Source organism: Anopheles funestus, chromosome 3RL (genome assembly GCF_943734845.2).
Source record: "Anopheles funestus chromosome 3RL, idAnoFuneDA-416_04, whole genome shotgun sequence".
In the NCBI taxonomy this organism is placed as follows: Eukaryota; Metazoa; Arthropoda; class Insecta; order Diptera; family Culicidae; genus Anopheles; species Anopheles funestus.
Window position 1 is genome coordinate 14,463,581 of NC_064599.1, and position 18,594 is coordinate 14,482,174.

An 18,594-nucleotide genomic window follows, 5' to 3' on the forward strand; every position below is an offset into this window, starting at 1 on the left:
AATCAAAACTGCAGCAGAACGCCCACTTTGGGCGTACAAATTAATTTCCATTCTCTTCCCGGTGCCCACTGCGGTGGACCGTGTTCCGGTTACACTGTGAATTGTACGTCGGCGAACAAGTTGCAGCTGAATCGGTAGACGATAGCTGCCGTTCTGCGCTGCGTATAGGCACCAGAAGCTGTACGCGGTGTGCTCTCGCCGATCATCATTTCGCCACAATTGCAGTCAGGTTCGCGTGTGTTGCCTTTTATGTGCGCAAACGTTCGAAAGGTGGTTTTGGGGGTTAAGAAAAACGCCCACCGCACCACCAAACATAAAACCTGAAGGGAGCAAAACGACTCCCATCCGTGCGAGTCCTTAGAATGGATGCATAAAAATCATATTTTATTGTTTTGTTACGCTTTTTTTTTTAGTGTGCCACCAGTCTGCAACTTACGGCTGGTCTGGCTGTGGCGATTACGGCATAAGATTCCCTTAAGGTGCTCCCCAAAAAAAAAGTGACCATTTTACCAACGGCAGATAACATCAGCATAACGAATAACATAAAATACGAAACAAAACCTTGCGGTTCGCAAAGATACCGGGACACGTACGTGCACAAGTGTCTGTGCTGTGAGAGGTGTGCGAAATCACTTAAAACCTTCGCCCGGACCGTCGTGTGTTGCATCTCCATCTTCTACTGCAAGCTGTGCCATGATCGCCTCCGTCCACCCGAACCGTCCGCGCCCGTGCAGTGGGTGCTGCTTTGCGGCTCATTGATTAGCGCTTTACTCCGGACCAGCGCACGTTCTTCCTCGTGTGCATTGTGCATCCGCGACTGCGTGTCTCAGCGCACAGTGTCTCGCTTGCATAACCACGGTTCTCACCCTTCTCCGTGTGCATCCCTTTTTAGCGACTCCTTACGGGCCCGGTTTGGAGTCGCTCGGGCCTATGTGTTGTGCGCGCGCGTAACTCGTCAGCCGAGTCCAATAAGTCTGCCAGACAGCCAGACGGTTTGGTTGTCGTTGATTAATCGACGCTCGAACCGGGGCCCAGACTGTCCAGACCTGTCCAGACATCGGTGCACTCACCGTCAGCCGCCGGCACAAACCAATCCCCTCCCCCCCCGAAGAATTCCCCCCATCCGAACGAACACAACCAGACATGGTTCGGCGAGACGGCGAGCCCACCGAACAGCGATCTGGTTTCGCATCGTATCTAACCTTCTGCGCATTGAGACCCCAGAAGCCCAGACCCAAAACCCAACACCACACCGTCGGGTTGTGTTCTAGCGCAGGGTACACGGCTCGGGGACGGCAACTACGGTCCGTGCGTCTGGCAACTTTTTCTAACGCCTTTCGCCTTCTTTACATCGCTCGGAAATGTTACACCTTTTTTTCCTACCGGTGCGGTTTGCAATGGAGGCGCAGACCGACGAAGACGATTTTGCATCTCGTCTACGGTTTGCTGTTGCCCCAGTGTGTAGCTTGTCGCGACAAAATAATATTTTTTTTCTAACGTTGCACGTAATTTTTATACTTCAATAAAACTCATTAAATTGTTGCCTTATGACACATACCACTCTTTCTCGCTTTTTTTTTCTTTCTATTCTGTTCGTTTGTTCTATAAAACGGTTTTTTTATTTATCATTCATTTGAAACAACTTTTTTTTCCTCCAATGGTTGGCTGTTCTGATCTTGACCTTCAATTGCTTCAATCCACGTTTAACAATTTCGACCTGTTTATCGTCGCCGTATGCCAATTACAGCTATCATTAACTTCCTCGTGCTTTTCCTCTTACAATGTTCCACCCCCCCAAGTCCACCAATCCCCCCTCCCCCCCCCCCTACCTTTGTTCCTTTACTCCTACTAACGTACTCTTCGGCCAATCCGAGAAGTGGTTGTCTGTGGTTGATTTAGATTTTATATCATCGCAGCAAAAGGATAATTTTCGTCCCACACCGTCCACTCAGCGTCATTCGTCATTTTATGACCGTGAAAAATAAAACCCAAACATATCATTTATGTTGCCCCAACCAAAAAAAAGTGCTCCAGACAGAAGCGTACGGAGCACAGAAGCGATAATGACAACTGTGTTTTGGGCACTGGGCCTGATACATACGGGCCGGTTCCCGGTCGTGTTCAGCTGCATTTCGCTACGGGGAAACTTTTCCTCTCTTTTTGCTACTTGCTTGCTGCAACGACTGTTAAGTAACATACTCACGCATTTTGACCAACACGCCGGAGTCGGAAATGAAAAGTCCCTTTGGCTGGCATCAAATTTTACGGTCATTTTGTTGTCAGCGCAAAACAAAAGCAAAAGCAAAAAAAAACAACGAGAAAAGTAATACTTGTTAAAATGTTGCGGCAATCAGATGCCGTCTTGAGCTGTTGTTTTATCTTTCAGGGCCCGATAACATGACGAATGATACATTAAAATAAATTTCAAACCATGTTCGCACCATTACTGACGAGGAAATTTGGGTAAATAAATTATTCCGGTCTAAATGAACCCCAAAGAATACAGAATGATTCAGTTAGTTGTTTTATTAAAGGCTTTGTTTCATTTACCACAGATATAATAGGAGTGATGTGCGAATGTGCGAATTATCACATGTAGATGATGTAGATATTAACTTAACTACAGCAAACATAACCCTATATCATTTACTCCTGATGACTAAAATCTTTGATCATCCTACAATACCTCAACCATTCGTTTCTTCAAACAACTTCCTCTGCCAAACACTCCTCAACACTGTTTTCCCGCAAACCCTCAAAATCAATTAACCCATATGCATGCAACAATTTTACGACCACGCACAACAAACCGGCGTACAGAACTCCAATCAAACACCAGTGTATAAAGATTCGCAGCCGGTGGCGCCTTAGCGATTTCTCCACGGTACTCCACGGATCACGCATCAGGTACAGCCGCAGCCCTTTTATCTGGTGGTCTAGAAAATCGTTCCACTGGATTGCTTTTGCATCGCAGGGAAAAAACTGCTGATCCTCGGACGCCATTGCGTTCAGGACGCGACGCATACGCCCAGTACGGAAGCACCACTCGTTGTTGGTGAAGAAGCGCAACACCGCGGAGAATCGATGCACCTTTCGGTAAAGTTTCAGTACCTGAGGTTTTTGGCCGCGCAGTTTCAGCGCGGCATCGAAAAAGAACGCTGGTATCAAGTGATAGAAGATGGACAAAATGTCCGCCACCAGCTTGAAGCGTGTCGTGTTGTAGGTCGTAATCCATAGGGATTTATCGAACGGGATACGATCTTTCCATTCCTCCAGCTGTAGCTGAGTTTCATGCCAGCTGACCGGATTATCGTCGGTAGTACAATTGAACACATTTTCCTCATCGCGGTGGTTGGCCGAATACCAGGTGACGGCTAGTGTTGAGTTGACGACTGTATCTGCCGGCACTATACTGGCCTTATAGTGCATGTGGATGTGAAATATTCGCAGCACACCGGTTGCAGCGCCACAAACGACTCCATTGAAACCGTACAGGTTATCCGTCCAGCCGGGAATTGGATCTTCCATGGTTGTTGTAACTGAAAAAGAATTACAGCTCTTCACTAACTCTGGTTGCACCTCTTAACTCGTAACTCTTACTAATAGAGGGCCTAATGATTGCTACCGGAAGCTTGGTTTTGTAACGCCGCACTATCTCTTCCGAGAGAGATTTGGTAAATGCATACGTATTCGGCCATGGTTTGATGATCTTCTTAGAAAGTACCTCAAAGTTATCGGAATCGTCCTCTTTTTCCGCCACTTTAATTAGAACGGTTGGATCCAGCGGAGGTTCGTAAAACTTTTCCTCGATAACGCCTAACACGCAGTGCGAAAAGGCCGTTGATATGTAGGTGAATATCTAAGGAGATACCAACACGGCAGAAGGGTTTATTTTTTCCGTCTAAAGCTGAAGGAGTCCTACCACTAACCTCCAGATTTCGACACTTTTCGGCAATCATCAGCATCTCTTGCGTGCCGCGCACATTCGTTTGAATCGACTCTTTGAGCGATTCGTCAAACCGTACATCGGCAGCAGCGTGAACGATAATGTTTGTACGCTCGTAAATATACTCGAGATCATCATTACCGATACCGACTCCAACCTCACTGATGTCACCTTCGATTAGCCGTATCTTCGACAGATACAGCTCCGGATCCTTCGCGTAGTTCACGAACACCGGTTCCTTGCCGAGCAGTTGCTCCAACCGGTCGGCAGGACTCAGCCCTTTCTTCCGGCGAAGAATTAACAGTATTTCCGCCACGTTGCATCTGAAGTTAACAAACAGCGGACGTTAAATTATTGCCCACCGCCTAGTGCATCGAGCAACTCACTTGATTAGCTTCTCTATCAAAAGCTTCCCTAGAAATCCACTACCACCGGTAAGCAGTACATATTTTCCGGCGTAGAAATCTTTCAGCGGTGAACGGTACGCACGAAACTCTTCCAAACTCACCATTGTTGACGGGCAGCACAGCACACGGATTTGAGACGGAACCGCACAAAGCTTTGTTGCGTTCGGGCGCACTAAATGCAACTACCGGAATTGCTGGAGCAGACTGCAACTGCAACCAAAAGTGCACTGTGACCAATGTTTAAAGTTTAATTATAAGCCACCGTCGTTTTTCCGCAGTTTAGTTCATTAACATTCTTTGTTTTTTCCTTCATTTGGAATTGTTAAACGGTGAACAAACGTGTGTTTACGAACACCATGAAGCTAAAGCTGGTGGTAAGGTGACAAATGTGTAGTTTTGCACTACTTTCAATTTATTCCGTGCAAATTTATGGATTAAAAACCAATATTTTCTACTTCTTTACCATGCGTCTGGTATTTTCAATAAATATTTTAGTTCACTTTCTTTAAATTACAATAAAAGTTGAGAAAATTTTTTGTTGAAAGGCAATCTCTGTTACAGTTATATTAGTTATATTTTGCTGAAATGAATTGTAAACGTTATAGTTAAAGAAATCTCTCAATCCACCTTGCATTACATAACAAAGAGTAATTTTAAAATCACACGAACAGAAGCAAGTGTAGTAAAGCGCTGCTGTGTGTACTTTTTCAAAACATATGATGCAAACGTTAGTTATATAATACAAAACAACCCCATGTCATCGATACTCCACATTACCTTTCACATGGCCATTCTAAACACGAAGCACGGTACGTATGTTGTTACGTTTTAAGCAAAAGTTTGGGGGTCAAAACACTAACAGCCGTTTACGCACCCGATGTTCCTTCCCGTTAATTAGCATGCATCAAGTCCAATGGCAGAATAACCTTCCGGTTCAAGAAACCGTACAGTGCATTGCAAATCGAACGTTCTGCGCATTTAATATAAACATTAAAAGTAAAACTAAAATACAAAGCATGTTTAACAACACTGTGATTCGCATAACTAATCGGTAAGGAAATGAATTGTGAAGGGAAAAAAACACAATTTAATTAAGATAGTTAGAGAAAATTTATTACTTTGTAAGCACAAGGGCAATCCAACTCATTTTAATAAATGGGACCGAATTCCGTGCAGCCCAAGAAGGTTCTTAAATCTGGCACACCGGCTGCTTCGAGTAACCTTAGCGCGACCAGTACAAAGAACGTGTAGATCACACCCAGCATGGCCCAATGTATCAGCTGACGTCGTTTATGGATCTTAAGCGCTTCAGTATTCGTATCCCAGGACTCATTTAGTAAATACACCCGACACCCGCGGATGTGATTTACACCGAACTTGCTCCAAACCACCGATTTCATGTCGCACGGAAAAAGGTACCGATCGACAATCTCCATCCCATCCAGCACGTGCCGCATACGGCTGGTGGCGAATCGGAACTGATTGTTCGTGAAGAACCGCAGTACGTCGGCGAACCGGTGCACCGTCCTGTACAGACGCAAGACTTGTGGCTTTTCTCCACGGAGACGCATTATCAGATCGAAAAATACCGCCGGAATGAGGTGATAGAAGATCTGCAAAAAGCTAGCCACGTAGTAATATCGCGTCGTGTTGTAGGTTGGTATCCAGAGAGACTTCTTCACCGCCACCACGCCCTTCTGCGAAAGGCAATCGTTCCGAATATCGCCCCAGGTCGTATGGTTCTCATCCATAGTGCAGTTAAACACGTTCTCTTCCTGGGGATGTTTGGCCGCGTAGTATGCCGCTACCAACGTACCATTAATCACTATATCCGCCGGAATAATGTTGGCTTTATATTCGTCGCGAATGTGAAAGATTCTTAGTACACCCGTACCGGCACCGCTCACTACACCGTTGAAGCCGTAAAAGTTATCCGTCCATCCTGGTATCGGATCAGCGTACGTTGAGGTAACTGGTGAGATGACACAATTTCTCATAATATCATTGGATGCATACGAACAGATTGTATTCCCCAATTTTTTTTTTCTTACCAATTGAAGGACGTACGATCGCAACCGGTAACTTGGATCTGGACCGTCGCACAACTTCTTCGGCGAGAGCTTTCGTGAACGAGTACGTGTTCGGCCATGGTTCAACGATCTTTCTCGATATAGCTTCCAACTCCTCCAGCCGTGGTTGATTTTCCACCAACTTGATCATTTCCAGCGGATCGATGCGGGGGGTGTAGAATTTTTCTTCCACCGTCTCATAAATGCACTGCGAGAATGAACTCGATACATGCACGAAAACCTGCCCAATAAATCACACGAAGCTAAGTGATCACTTACCATGGAAGCTAGACTCAATACCCACCTCAAGATTCGTACACCTTTCCGCGATCTTTAACAAATGATCCGTACCGCGAACGTTCGTCTCCACGGATTCTTTCATCGATTCGTTCAAACGTACATCTGCTGCTGAATGTAGAATGATGTTGGTGTGTTTGATCACGTATTCCATATCGTCGTTACTGATCGCTAGCCCTGGTTTGCTGATGTCTCCATCGATTACCTTCAACTTTGACAGGTAGAGCTCTGGCTGCTGCTGGTAGCTCACAAACACTGCTTCCTTCTTCAGCAGTGCTTTTAGACGTTCCTCTGGGCTAATGCCTTTTTTGGAGCGCATCAGTAGAAGCACCTCTCGCACACCACATCTACAGGAGTGACAAAATGATATATCGCAAAATGATACACACACGGACTTGATACCACTCCACACATACTTGATCCATTTTTCAATAAACAGCTTTCCCAAAAATCCACTTCCACCGGTGAGGAAAATCGTTTTTCCCTCGTAAAATTCCTTTACAGGGGAATGGTTTTCTTGGAACTCTTGCAAGCTCATGCTGATGGCGGTGATTAGTTGCGTAAGTCCTCGGAAGTGATCTCTACGTTCCGATACTTGTCGCCACGCTTATCGAACAATTACTGATGGAGGTTCGGACGCACGCGGACAATTTGAAGTGTTTTTCACCGTAATTAATTACAGACCTCGGCCGAATTGTAAAAAGGTTACAGCTCCGTGACGTACATTTCGCGTTGAAGGTGTGCGGCTATGTGTTTGTTTTGTTCGTTTTAATTAGGTCTCCCGAACAAACTGCTTAAGCATGCGTGAGGAAGGGCTGTGAAGTCTGTCAAGCACTAGAACACACGCCGGCGCGAACGATGGGTCGAGAAGGGCGCGCTAACAAAAACTCTATTTCGAATCCGAATTCCGTTTTCTTAAACGCCTCGATGTATGCAAAATCGCATTCACCCTACGCATGGCATGCAAGAAGCACAGGGTGACTCGCGATGTTGCATATCGGCGATCGTCTACTGATCGCCAAAAAATTTTAAATATGTTTTTCAATAGCATTTCGGATGCATTGTACTCTTTTCTATTGCTGCAGACCTACCCATTAGTACATCATTTCTCCAATGTCCCGTGCCACCCGTTATCAAGTTAAGGAAAACTCCAGCACCAATTCAATTATTCTGTATTGTGAAAACTCAAGAAAAAGACGCATAATTTTCCGAATACCGTAAGATGTATCTCTTTATTTTCCTAACTCTCCTCTTCTATTTACACGAAAATAAGTATAAAACACATTACATTCAACAGTATTGCTACGCTGATAGATGCCATTTTATGTCATTGATGAGTGACTCCTAGTCTGCTCCATGAGTGAATGGCCAAAGGAGGAAAAAACGTTAACAAATACACCGTATTGTTCGCTTCGATTTGTACAGCACAGACATTGAACGTTACACACAGGCAGACATACGGCTCTTTAAAATGGCTCATCTAACACTTAAATACCCTACCCTCCCAGCAAAGCCATTCGAAATGTCGACCACTTTAGTATGCATGTACGAATCAAACCCTAAGACAACCATCGAACTCTCTGTCGTGTAGGATGGTGTGGGAGTATCGGGAAGTTACCCACCAGCAGCCGATACATTAGAACACTAACATGCCAACTGCTTTGAAGAGGTAGTAAATGAGTAAAGCCATCACTGAGTAGTATGCAGCCAGGATGAAGTAGTGCACTATTTGCATCTGCTTGTGACGTTTGATCGCTTCGTCCAGGTTCTCCAATGGTTCGTTGGCGATGTGCTTGCGAAGCCCGTGAATGTACGTCCAGAAGTAGTCGGCCCATTCGATCTTCTGAATGTTGCACGGAAACATGATCTGATCATCGGGTGATAACCTGCCGAAAAAAGGAGTATTTTTGATAAATTAAATATTCAGGTTTTTTACGCAAATGGTAAGAGGTATTGTTTAACACTTACTTATTTCTCAAAGATCTCATATTTTCATTCTCAAATGTCCATCGACCGTTAGCAAAGTAAGCGATAACTGTGGCGAATTTGTGCACCTTTTTATAAAGGTCCATAACTCTGAAATACGGTCAAGGAAATAAGGATAAACATTAATCGATAAGGCAACACATAAAATAGTCACTCAGTTTATTTACCTTGGTGTACGTCTGATCACTCGCAGGTAAGTATCAATCAGCAACGCCGGTAGCAGATGATATAACAGTTTGTAGAATTCATACATATACTTGCTAGTCGTCGTATTATGACACACGATCCACAGCGATTTCTTCGGCGGACAATGTTTACCAACCTCGATCGAGTACTTGTAGATTGTTTCTATTTGTAGAACATACTTGTTAGAGCAACGAAATACACAGAACCACGTTACCGAACATTGGTAAAACGGAACACTTACGGTACGAGATGGGATTGTCATTTCCGGTGACACAGTTGTAAATTTTTGTCCGCGGCTTAGCCACACCCTTGAGCTCACCGTTCGTTTTGGCTTCCGGCAATGGCCGATCGCTTTTCCTAAGGTGGTGATAGATAAAACTGCCTCGTCAAAAAAAGCGTACAAACTTCAGTGCTTTTACCGTGCCGCCTGCTGCGGTATGGAAGTGTAAAATTTACCGTTCTACGTAGGTTTGCCATCCGGCAGCGAGCACCGCGTTCACCACAATGTCCGCCGGTATGATGTCTGCCTTGTTGTTGTCATCTACATGCATAATGCGAATAATACCAAGCGCGACTCCAGCGATCACACCGTTAAGGCCGTAGATATTATCGGTCCATCCACCGATCGGTTCCTCGTTGGTTGCAATCACTGTGAGAAAAGAAAACATTCGATTGCATTCTTTCCTCTTATATTCCGTACACTCGAATACTTACCAATTGATGGACGAACGACGGCTATCGGCAATAGCTCACCATACTGCCGTACGACATCCTCCGTGAGTGCCTTCGTATAGACGTACGTGTTCGGCCAAGGATGAATGAAATCGTTCACCGTTTTGTTCATGTGCTCCTCGAACCGTTCGTCCATCGCTTCCACCAGCTGGATCATCTTCTCAGGCTCGGACGGTGGCGTGTAGAACTGTTCCTTGATCATATCCTGCGGACAGTTGGAGTACGCCGTGGAGATGTACACAAACAGCTCCAGATTGACGATCTTCTCTGCGATGCGAAGCAGATCGCGCGTACCACGCACGTTCACCTCGATCGCCTTCTTGAGGGCCTGGTCGAAACGAACGTCCGATGCGGCATGCAGCACAATCTGTGCATTGTTGACGATATACTCGATCGATTCGTCCGATAGACCGAGTGAAGGATGCTGCAGATCGGCATCGACCAACTTGACGCGATCGATAAACGTTGGGCAGTCTTTCTTGAGGTTCATAAATACGATGCTGCTAAACAGATCGTCACAACGTTGCTGCGCCGTTTTACCTTTCTTAGGCCTCGATAGCAGGATAATCTGTCGCACATTAATTCTATCGAAGTAAAGATGATATTTTTACGATCAATGGATCAGCATCAATGGATCAATAGAGCAGCAAAAAATAAACACAAAACCGCGTCAAGCGGCGCGAAGATTTCAATTTCACCCATAACTGTTTGAAGACACAACTAAGGCAAAGAACCCTGTACAGCGAATGTAAATTCCTGCATGACGTGTACGTGGCCGGTTCCTACTATCCAGATCAAATTATCAATTCTAATGCGAAATTAGAACCCAAAGCGACAAATTCTAGAAACCCATGGCGAGCTTGAAGCACAGTACACATTGTCATTACTACGGTTCCACTTGACTTTTACGCACTTGAACTTCGCCTTCGCCGACGTCTCTCGGTCAGGTAACGTACTCCATACTACCAAAAGAAAACCGTATCGCTAACCCACCGATGAGCTTCGTGCGGGCCAACATGCCATCCCTAGGTCGTGCAAATGACCAAAGAAAACACGGCCAACACTTCCCGATATCGTGAGTAAGCAGTTCGGTTTAGTGTTCTTACCCTATTTCGCGTACAATTTCGCGGTCTAGAAGTGAGTTTTTTTTTATTCTCCATTCCATTCCACTCGTCAACACATTTCGTCATTCGTTCGCTAAACTTCACAACAATAGCAACCTAATAATGTGGCCAGCAAAAGGTAACACTGTATGATCATCTTATTGGTAACCTTCATTTGGTTGGCCGACAGGAAATGTTGATGCTGCCAAATAAACCGGTTAGCGGTAATGAAAGAAAACCAAAATAATCATTATTTCTTGCTCATCATGAGGTGGAAATACAGCAAAAACTACCAACTCCATTATATGCGGTGTCTTCATGGAATTACTTTGTACATTGATTATGAAGCAACAATTATTCTACTTTTTCCAGTCCAATCTCGGTACTCTCGTTCCGATGAGTGTAGCATCAGACTATCTTCATTATTTGCGCATTACCGTGCAAATGATTCTACAATCTTGTGCAAGAAATGTCAACAGTAGCCCGATAGTTACCAAAGAACACACGCAGGAAACGCAACTTGCATTGCGTAAAGCAACATTCTGGATAATATACAGCTGAGCGAGTCTAGTAAAACCTGTTTACACCTTAGCTAATTGGCATTCTATCCTAATCGGCATTATAGTCTGTGCACAGCATGACAGCTAACCTCGCCTTAGCTGTATTATATACACTCGGATCCAGAAATATTTATCCTGTTAATTCTTCGTCTTCGTCTCAACATGGAACGCACACATTCCATTAAGACTCACAAAATCCTTATCCAGCTCAATTGTTCGCATGATCAGTTAAAACTCAATATTTATTATCCAACAATCTTCTTCCGATCAGAAGCACAATTCATGATGGTACTTTATTGACTGTGCATGAACTCTGACAAGGTCAGTATTGTAAAAGAAGTTGAGATACAAAAATACTTTTACCAGTCTACAGACCAAACAAAGCCCGTCTACAACACTTCGTGTTAAGTGTCACTGTGATAATGCCAAAACTGTTGAACAGGTAGATGACGTGGAGTTCAATTGGAATCATTCCTATAAAAGGTTCGCAAAGAATATCCATTCGATTTACGATATAAAAAATAAGTTAACCAAGGTTGTGTCAAGTTCGAACGGTCAAAATTGACCGATTCTTTTTATGCTTACTTTTAAACTTTGAATGACGCTAGTTTTGCAGGATTCAACAGGGGAAAATAATTATCTTTTTCCGTTAATTTTGCAACTAATGCGTTATATCTACAAGCTTAGAATCGTTTATTTCGCAAATGTATGTATCAAAGCTAATGTCCAATAAAGTGTTTCGTATATGAGAACGAAAAGTCATAGGCTGAACTAATTTCTTCCTCGCAAATCTGTTCAAAAATATTCTCCAATTATGGAAAATAATTCACGAAAAAGATATCTACACGAAAGTAGCACTACTACAACATCCGATATTCTTATTGAAGTATCTAGTACTTGAGTACCTCAGGGTACCTCGAGAGAATTCATTTTCAATCACAAATTTTTACTTTCGCTATTCGAATATTCGTCGGTATAGAATTTTAAGCTTCTAATCATTACCTTCTAGTTGCCAGGTGGTCTTCTGATCATGAGATCACACCGAGATACGGATCTACATATACGAAGCTAGTTAGCAATAGAGACAGGAACTCTATTTACATTTCCATTTAGCACTGTCTTATTACATCCGATTCTCAGCGCACGATGCAGATAGAGTTGTTTACAATTGGTTAAAATTAACGCATTGCCGTTAGATGGCAGAATGTCGCGTACCTGTTTGTGCTAAATTCGATCTTTTTTCAGATCTAAGAACAACGGAAATTAAGTATTTCCTGGTACTTTTCCAATATATCTCTACCATGAGAAATGTATTTCAATACTCATTGAAGCACAATTCCCCACCTTCACTTTCTATGCGACTGTCCCTTCGTCGACAAACATTCGCTTTTTCTAGGAAAGTAGTAAACAACAACGTAGTGACGTCGATCGCATCCATACACCTGCATACCGGTAGCAGCTACTGGTGGGATATTGCATTACGTCTGCTCTGCTTCAAACCACTAGCATCAACCCACTAGCCGCCCATTAAACGTCAAACCGTGCCACTCTTCCACCTTGGCTCACCCTTCGAAAGCTTAACAACAGCCGCGATCATTTCGATTGCAAATCGGCTTTCCCGTTTTGTCAAACGCGTTTGCTCGGCGTTCCGCCACGCAGGTGAATAATTAACGGAGCACAAACGTGCGGGAGAGAAATGCTGCGCACATCAAGGGAAGCCTTGAAGGCGGTCTACAATGATCCAGAATTTATACCTCTGTCGCTCCAGATCTAGTTGCGCTTACCTAAGTAGCTTCTCGATCAATAGCCGACCGATAAAGCCGGTACCTCCAGTAATCAGGACACACTTGTCGCGGTAGAATTCCATCACTGGCGTGGACGTTATCTTACGTTCCTCCGTCATCGTAAGCTCGTTGTTATGACCGGTCTCTTCATTTGCTCGGAGATCCATCCTGACGATTGTCGTACGTCCTGTTACGCTCTATCGTACAAATACTACACTAAACACCAAGGAAAGATAGCAAAGAAATAGAAAATCATTATCAGCAACGGGAACATTCCTAACCGCCTCGTTCGTTCGAAAGGTCGCTCGCCTGCCGAACATGTTAATGTCATTTCAAATTCGCTTTCAATTCCTATTTAGCTTCACGACAAAATGCCCGCCCTTTTCACCCCAAAAACACAACGTCCGTTGGCAAACACACAACAAAAAAGCAACCCCACGCACACAAGCTACAGACACTCTTTAACTGTGCCTGTCTAATTATAGATTAACGGACAGTCGCCACGCTTTTTCGCCTTATTCGAAATGCAAACAGCTTCGACAATTAAAAGCAAATGCACCAGATGTTGTTGACGACGCTTTCGCTTTTCTTCGACGTTCCGTTTAAAACCACACGCGGCCACGTACGAGCTCTTCTCCCATTGGGATCGGTTATTGGTTCGCGGATTGTATCGGAAGTTATTCAAAAGACACAGGGAACAGTTAAAGGGCGTGTATGGTTCAGAAAATATTGTACATCAATTAACAGTAAAATAATTTCAACAGATTGTTGCTTTGAAGCTGCTGCTGCTCTTGAATGTCATATACCTTGGTAACCGTTCCACCGTTTACTTAAAACGTAAGGTACTATTATATCATAGAATAAACATCTCACTCCCGATGAGCTTTACGGGATCTCTACGGCTTTCACTATAACCCTTCCTAACGATGTAGCGATTGCGTCACTTAATTGGATGAATTTTATTTTTCATAATAAAATAAAATTATTTTCTTATGTACCCGCTCTAAGTACAAACTTTGAACATAGTCTCTGTTTGCTTGCTAACAATAATATTCGCTTCGTTTAATTATTCAACGCACATACTGAAGCTGTTTCTCTACCTTTTGTAACAAACCGCACGAATAATTCACGATAACAGTCACGATTGCACCGATCACGCGTATGACTTTAATCAACCCCCACGGCGGTTAAAGACTATTACCGTTTACAGTGGCCGATCGATGACTTAACGCACCGATCAGAAGTATCTGCAGGCGTGTACCGGTGCAGTGAGGATCACTGGGAAAATTTGCGTCCGCACGGCTCAAGCTGATACACTGAACTGGCCACAGCTGAGAGGTAATTTCATTTTTCACCGTCAGCTACCCTGAGTACGCTCCTACTTCCACTCCATCGGAAATCAAGTGCCCGATCCTTTGTCGCGCACCCCTGCAACCTACCCCCTAATGGTCGTAGGTACGCGCAGGTTAGTTTCGCACACACGCGCACGTTTGTATCGGTGTACCGCACCATGTTTACATACCGCACTCGCTAGAATGGAGGGATGTGCGTACCAAACAATCGCTCCACACAATTACATTCGGTTGTGTATGATCGCCGATCGTGTTGAGCTTGGAGTTTTACGAATTTGCCGAAACCGGTGCTTTATTGGGATGGGTAAGAACTTTTTTGTACGGTTGTTCAATGAAGCCCGCGGCAGGCACTTTATGTAGCGCCATGATTTTTTTTTTTTTTTTTTTTTTTGCACTTCAACTCCATCCGCTTCCCTGCCCCGGAAGTAATGGCGATCGTGTATATAACAACAAGAAAATATTTGTTAATTTTTTTACCGATCGAACACTCTTCCCTCTTCCATGAGAAGATAGTGCGAATGAAGACAGATTTGTGTTTACATTCGTTACTAGTAGCGGCATACATACTTCAGCAACCGATGGCCGAAGTGCCCATTAGGAAATGGCTTTCAAACGACGGAGCCAGAAAATTTGCTGACCAATACCTGCGTCAGTATCCAGGCAAGCGATCGGACACATGTTGATCCTGCCCCCTACAGTGCGAACACATTCGCCGACAAACCCTCGGTGAATGACGTAAATGACGGGGTTGGATTGTACGCGATTTCGCGACACGTTGCGCCCGGACACCCGTAAGTACACAGGTGCTTCAATTACTTTGGCAAGTCAACCCCGGAAGAAATCGAACGAAACGAGTAGGATTTGTAATGTGCGGAACAAATAAGTGTCACTGTTTCAAATGCCATTTTCTCGCGGACGGTGCACGGTTCCATCTGGATCGGTGTTAAACATTGTAAGGTGTTGTTGATTTTGTTATTGCAAGAGATACAATTCACCTCACTGCACATTAGTTTAAAAATACATTTAGTGACACAATTCAAAAAGACATACTAAATCCGGGTTTATCCTTACCGCAGAAATTGTTTTTTCCACACGCATGATGCTTCTCATATTTCAAATCAATCGTACATGAATATGGGGGTTTCCCTCTTTTGAGAATGAGCGCCATTCTCATCACACTGCAGGTTAATACCATTTCCAGGCACGTCCGTACAATTCCAGCTTTCAATTCAGCCGCCGAATGACAACAAGAATAGGATCGGATTTTACGTTTCCCGTTTGCAAAATTTCCTCTCAACGATTAACCGGCAAACAAGTGCTGCTGCAAACCTCCAATGCTGCTATACGGTGCGTATTGTTTAGCGTACAGACCATCGTCACATATTTGGTAATGGAATGCCACCGCATACGGCTTTAGTCACACGCAAAATCCCGAGACTACGCCGCAAAGATGTGGGCGTTTAAATGCGATTAAAAACAACTGTTAAGCTCGTGCTGATGTGATTAATTGTCTGTAAGCGATTTCACACGGTGAGGTGAATGAAAAACCAAATACGAGTGTCGTCCAGAACGTTCAGTCCATCGGCCCATTCGGTTGAAAATGAGATGCATTGGCTGTGCATGAATCATTCATCACGCGTCCCCTAGTATTGCTTTACTAGTGTTTGAATGCAATAATATGCATTATTGCACCTCACTCTAGTGCATCTTGCAACTGGTGGTGAAGCTTGAAACAATTAGAACACCTCCTTACACCGACTAATTGAGGTTAGAAGACCTTTGCCGGAACCTCCAAGTCATGATCCTCAGTCGAACCTTATCGTCTGTTCGTGTTAGACCTATCACGCATACAGGTTCTGAACAATTTGCCTAAGAAATCAGGAAGTTTACCAGGGGTTGAAGATTGCTTAGCTACTTCAGCAAAACCCTGAAACATGATCCACCCATCAATCAGTCGGTGGCTGATAGTACGATTACGTCTACTACCACTACGTCTAGTACTTCGATAGATACTGTCCCACCCGTTAGTGAAGGATCATAGGCAATTAATCACTAATTAGCAAACAAACGCCGTTAATCTATCACCCGTCGAAGAGAACGAGTGTCTACTGTTTGTTGTGAACGGACACGCACGCCTAGAACAACGGATCTGACACCGAGGACAAGGACACGGTTCCAAACCGGACCTGAAAGTAGCAGTAGCACTGCTTTACCATAGACAGTTGCGTTACGAACCAGACACCGTTGTAATGGATAGTTATTGTTATGCTTCCTGTTTTCTGTAACAGTGTTTTACAATCGGAATACGCCTAAATCACTCCATTTAGTGCTACCTTACGAGTGTCGTGAGTTTCACTAGAAACTATTGGAATAAAATTAAGGTAAAAAAAATCTTTTCAACGAATTTTTTCTTAAATATTGAAGACTAAACCAAAAACACATCACAGGATGTATGCTTAATGTTACTGGTCGCCATAAAAACAATCCGTTCGGTTTTGCGTGTTTGCGACCGTCTGATGACGCGCCCGTTGAAGATTATTATTTACCCACCGATCAATTTGTTCGTTTACAGACAATTTGTACCTCGAGCGCAATTGTTACCGTGGTCTCAAGAAGAAACAAAAAAAAAGTGCCTTTAAGCAAAGACTTCCAATCCTTCGCTGGGGATTCGCTTCACCAGCAGTACGCAATTGAAGTCTGAATAGCGCGTGTTAAATCGTGACCACTTCTGGGGCACCCGGGGTACGGTGGAACGAAACTTATCGCAAATGGTGAACATTTCGGGCAGGGAAAAAGCAGACGCTTTGCGATTTATTTGGACGCTCTTTTTGTAGCGCGCTCGGTGATAGAAGAAACCACAATGACGTCTGCGTGCTGTGGCAAGATTCGATAGATGACAATGAATTACCGCAGTCGATGTATGTGAGCAATTACATTGCCATACACTGACTGGCGATGCGATAAGCAGCACACAATTCGTCAACTTTTTTTTTTTTTAGCCCCGCTGGTACCAGGTGTGGGGAGCGTTCTGGCGTACAGGTTGAGCTATACGTCTAGGTAGGTGTTTTCGCAGGCAAATTGAAGTGTTACGTTGGAAAGCGTATATACCGAACGTTGTGGGCAGATGTTGTTAGACCCTAGACATCTTGAAGTTCCGTCAATAACTTCATGCTCAAGAAAAAAAAACAAAATAATGCACAAAAAATTACGTCTTTCAGTTCTAACGTTCTTCTTCAACCACGTGCAAATAGAAGGGTTCTGTACAAAGCGAGTGGCGAGTGAACTTTGTACGGATGAAAACAAACATACGAGCACTTTACCGGTACACTGTAAAGTGTTTCTTTTTCGTACCAGCAGCACGTCCAAGTTTGCCAGAGTTGACCATGACCATCAACTGGACGGCTAATTGTGCGATGGCCAATTCGATCAGTTCGAGGCGACGGGTTCAATATGTGGATGCTGCACGGTGTCGGTAATTATCAACATTATGAAACGAAGACGAAGGCTGTCCAACATGTGCGTTTTATGATCAAATTTCACTTCGATGCACCTTCAGCCGCCGTCGCGTTGATATGCTTTCCGGCAAAATGGTCAAGAGTGCAATTAGTTTAATTTCGTAACATTGAATCGTAATTGATGTCTATTCTTTATATGTTTTTTTTTTTTATTTTGTAAAATAAACATGACAATGATGTATTTCTTTTCGTTTTTGATAGTCCTATGTAATGATATGAAATATGTAAAATTTCACATAATAATTTATTTTAATGTTACACATAAAAGTGTTCAATACATAACAAAAATAAACAAATCAGGTCATTGACATACGCACAATTTTATCAAGCTTTTCTCTACATAAATCACAAGCTCTACCAAAGCTAGCGGCTGAAAGCTCAGAAAAGCTCACTTTAAGCTCATCGTCACTAAGCTTGGAAAAGCTTTAGCTGTTGCTCGACCCAAAGAACATATTTTCTATGTGTTTATATACCATGTAACAGACATGTAACAAACGTGTCTTTAATACCGTAATGCATTACGATATTGTTTATTTATTAATTTATATTTAATTATTACGGCATTTAGCCGAGTTACTATATTGTTAAATTAATTAATACTATTCATCAGTAAAAACCATCTTCTAATGCTGCTTAAATTTATTTGATTTATTCTCA

General features: G+C 43.5%; 3 protein-coding genes across 4 annotated transcripts; all 3 read right to left on the minus strand.

Annotated features, from left to right (window-relative positions):
- Nucleotides 1–2,501: 2,501 nt before the first annotated feature.
- Nucleotides 2,502–4,612, minus strand: LOC125767143 (fatty acyl-CoA reductase wat-like). The gene is made up of 4 exons (XM_049433442.1): nt 4,333–4,612; nt 3,930–4,269; nt 3,601–3,859; nt 2,502–3,539 (listed from the first exon to the last, which is right to left on the minus strand). The coding sequence occupies exons 1-4, from the start codon at nt 4,455–4,457 to the stop codon at nt 2,704–2,706; spliced, it is 1,560 nt and encodes a 519-aa protein (XP_049289399.1). The 5' UTR covers nt 4,458–4,612; the 3' UTR covers nt 2,502–2,703.
- An 827-nt stretch (nt 4,613–5,439) lies between these two features.
- On the minus strand, nt 5,440–7,372 carry LOC125767144 (fatty acyl-CoA reductase wat-like). The gene is made up of 4 exons (XM_049433443.1): nt 7,136–7,372; nt 6,727–7,066; nt 6,405–6,663; nt 5,440–6,325 (listed from the first exon to the last, which is right to left on the minus strand). The coding sequence occupies exons 1-4, from the start codon at nt 7,255–7,257 to the stop codon at nt 5,502–5,504; spliced, it is 1,545 nt and encodes a 514-aa protein (XP_049289400.1). The 5' UTR covers nt 7,258–7,372; the 3' UTR covers nt 5,440–5,501.
- A 551-nt stretch (nt 7,373–7,923) lies between these two features.
- Nucleotides 7,924–14,412, minus strand: LOC125767138 (fatty acyl-CoA reductase wat-like). Of its 2 annotated transcripts, none has more exons than XM_049433426.1 (8): nt 14,272–14,412; nt 13,071–13,286; nt 9,606–10,207; nt 9,348–9,540; nt 9,133–9,269; nt 8,873–9,053; nt 8,688–8,795; nt 7,924–8,605 (listed from the first exon to the last, which is right to left on the minus strand). In XM_049433426.1, the coding sequence occupies exons 2-8, from the start codon at nt 13,235–13,237 to the stop codon at nt 8,356–8,358; spliced, it is 1,638 nt and encodes a 545-aa protein (XP_049289383.1). In that variant the 5' UTR covers nt 13,238–13,286; nt 14,272–14,412; the 3' UTR covers nt 7,924–8,355. The 2 variants fall into 2 exon arrangements, with proteins under 2 accessions (XP_049289383.1, XP_049289384.1); XM_049433427.1 differs by having other exon boundaries at nt 9,133–9,248; nt 14,272–14,411.
- Nucleotides 14,413–18,594: the final 4,182 nt, after the last annotated feature.

Coding starts and splice junctions, on each gene's coding strand:
- LOC125767144 (XM_049433443.1), bottom strand. CDS start 7,257: ATGAGCTTGCAAGAGTTCCAAGAAAACCATTCCCCTGTAAAGGAATTT. Junction 7,067..7,135: donor TTTATTGAAAAATGGATCAA/GTATGTGTGGAG, acceptor TCACTCCTGTAG/ATGTGGTGTGCGAGAGGTGC. Junction 6,664..6,726: donor AAAGGTGTACGAATCTTGAG/GTGGGTATTGAG, acceptor TTTATTGGGCAG/GTTTTCGTGCATGTATCGAG.
- LOC125767143 (XM_049433442.1), bottom strand. CDS start 4,457: ATGGTGAGTTTGGAAGAGTTTCGTGCGTACCGTTCACCGCTGAAAGAT. Junction 4,270..4,332: donor TTGATAGAGAAGCTAATCAA/GTGAGTTGCTCG, acceptor TGTTAACTTCAG/ATGCAACGTGGCGGAAATAC. Junction 3,540..3,600: donor AATCATTAGGCCCTCTATTA/GTAAGAGTTACG, acceptor ATTCTTTTTCAG/TTACAACAACCATGGAAGAT.
- LOC125767138 (XM_049433426.1), bottom strand. CDS start 13,237: ATGGATCTCCGAGCAAATGAAGAGACCGGTCATAACAACGAGCTTACG. Junction 9,270..9,347: donor TGGCAAACCTACGTAGAACG/GTAAATTTTACA, acceptor TTGACGAGGCAG/TTTTATCTATCACCACCTTA. Junction 8,796..8,872: donor GTGATCAGACGTACACCAAG/GTAAATAAACTG, acceptor ACCGTATTTCAG/AGTTATGGACCTTTATAAAA.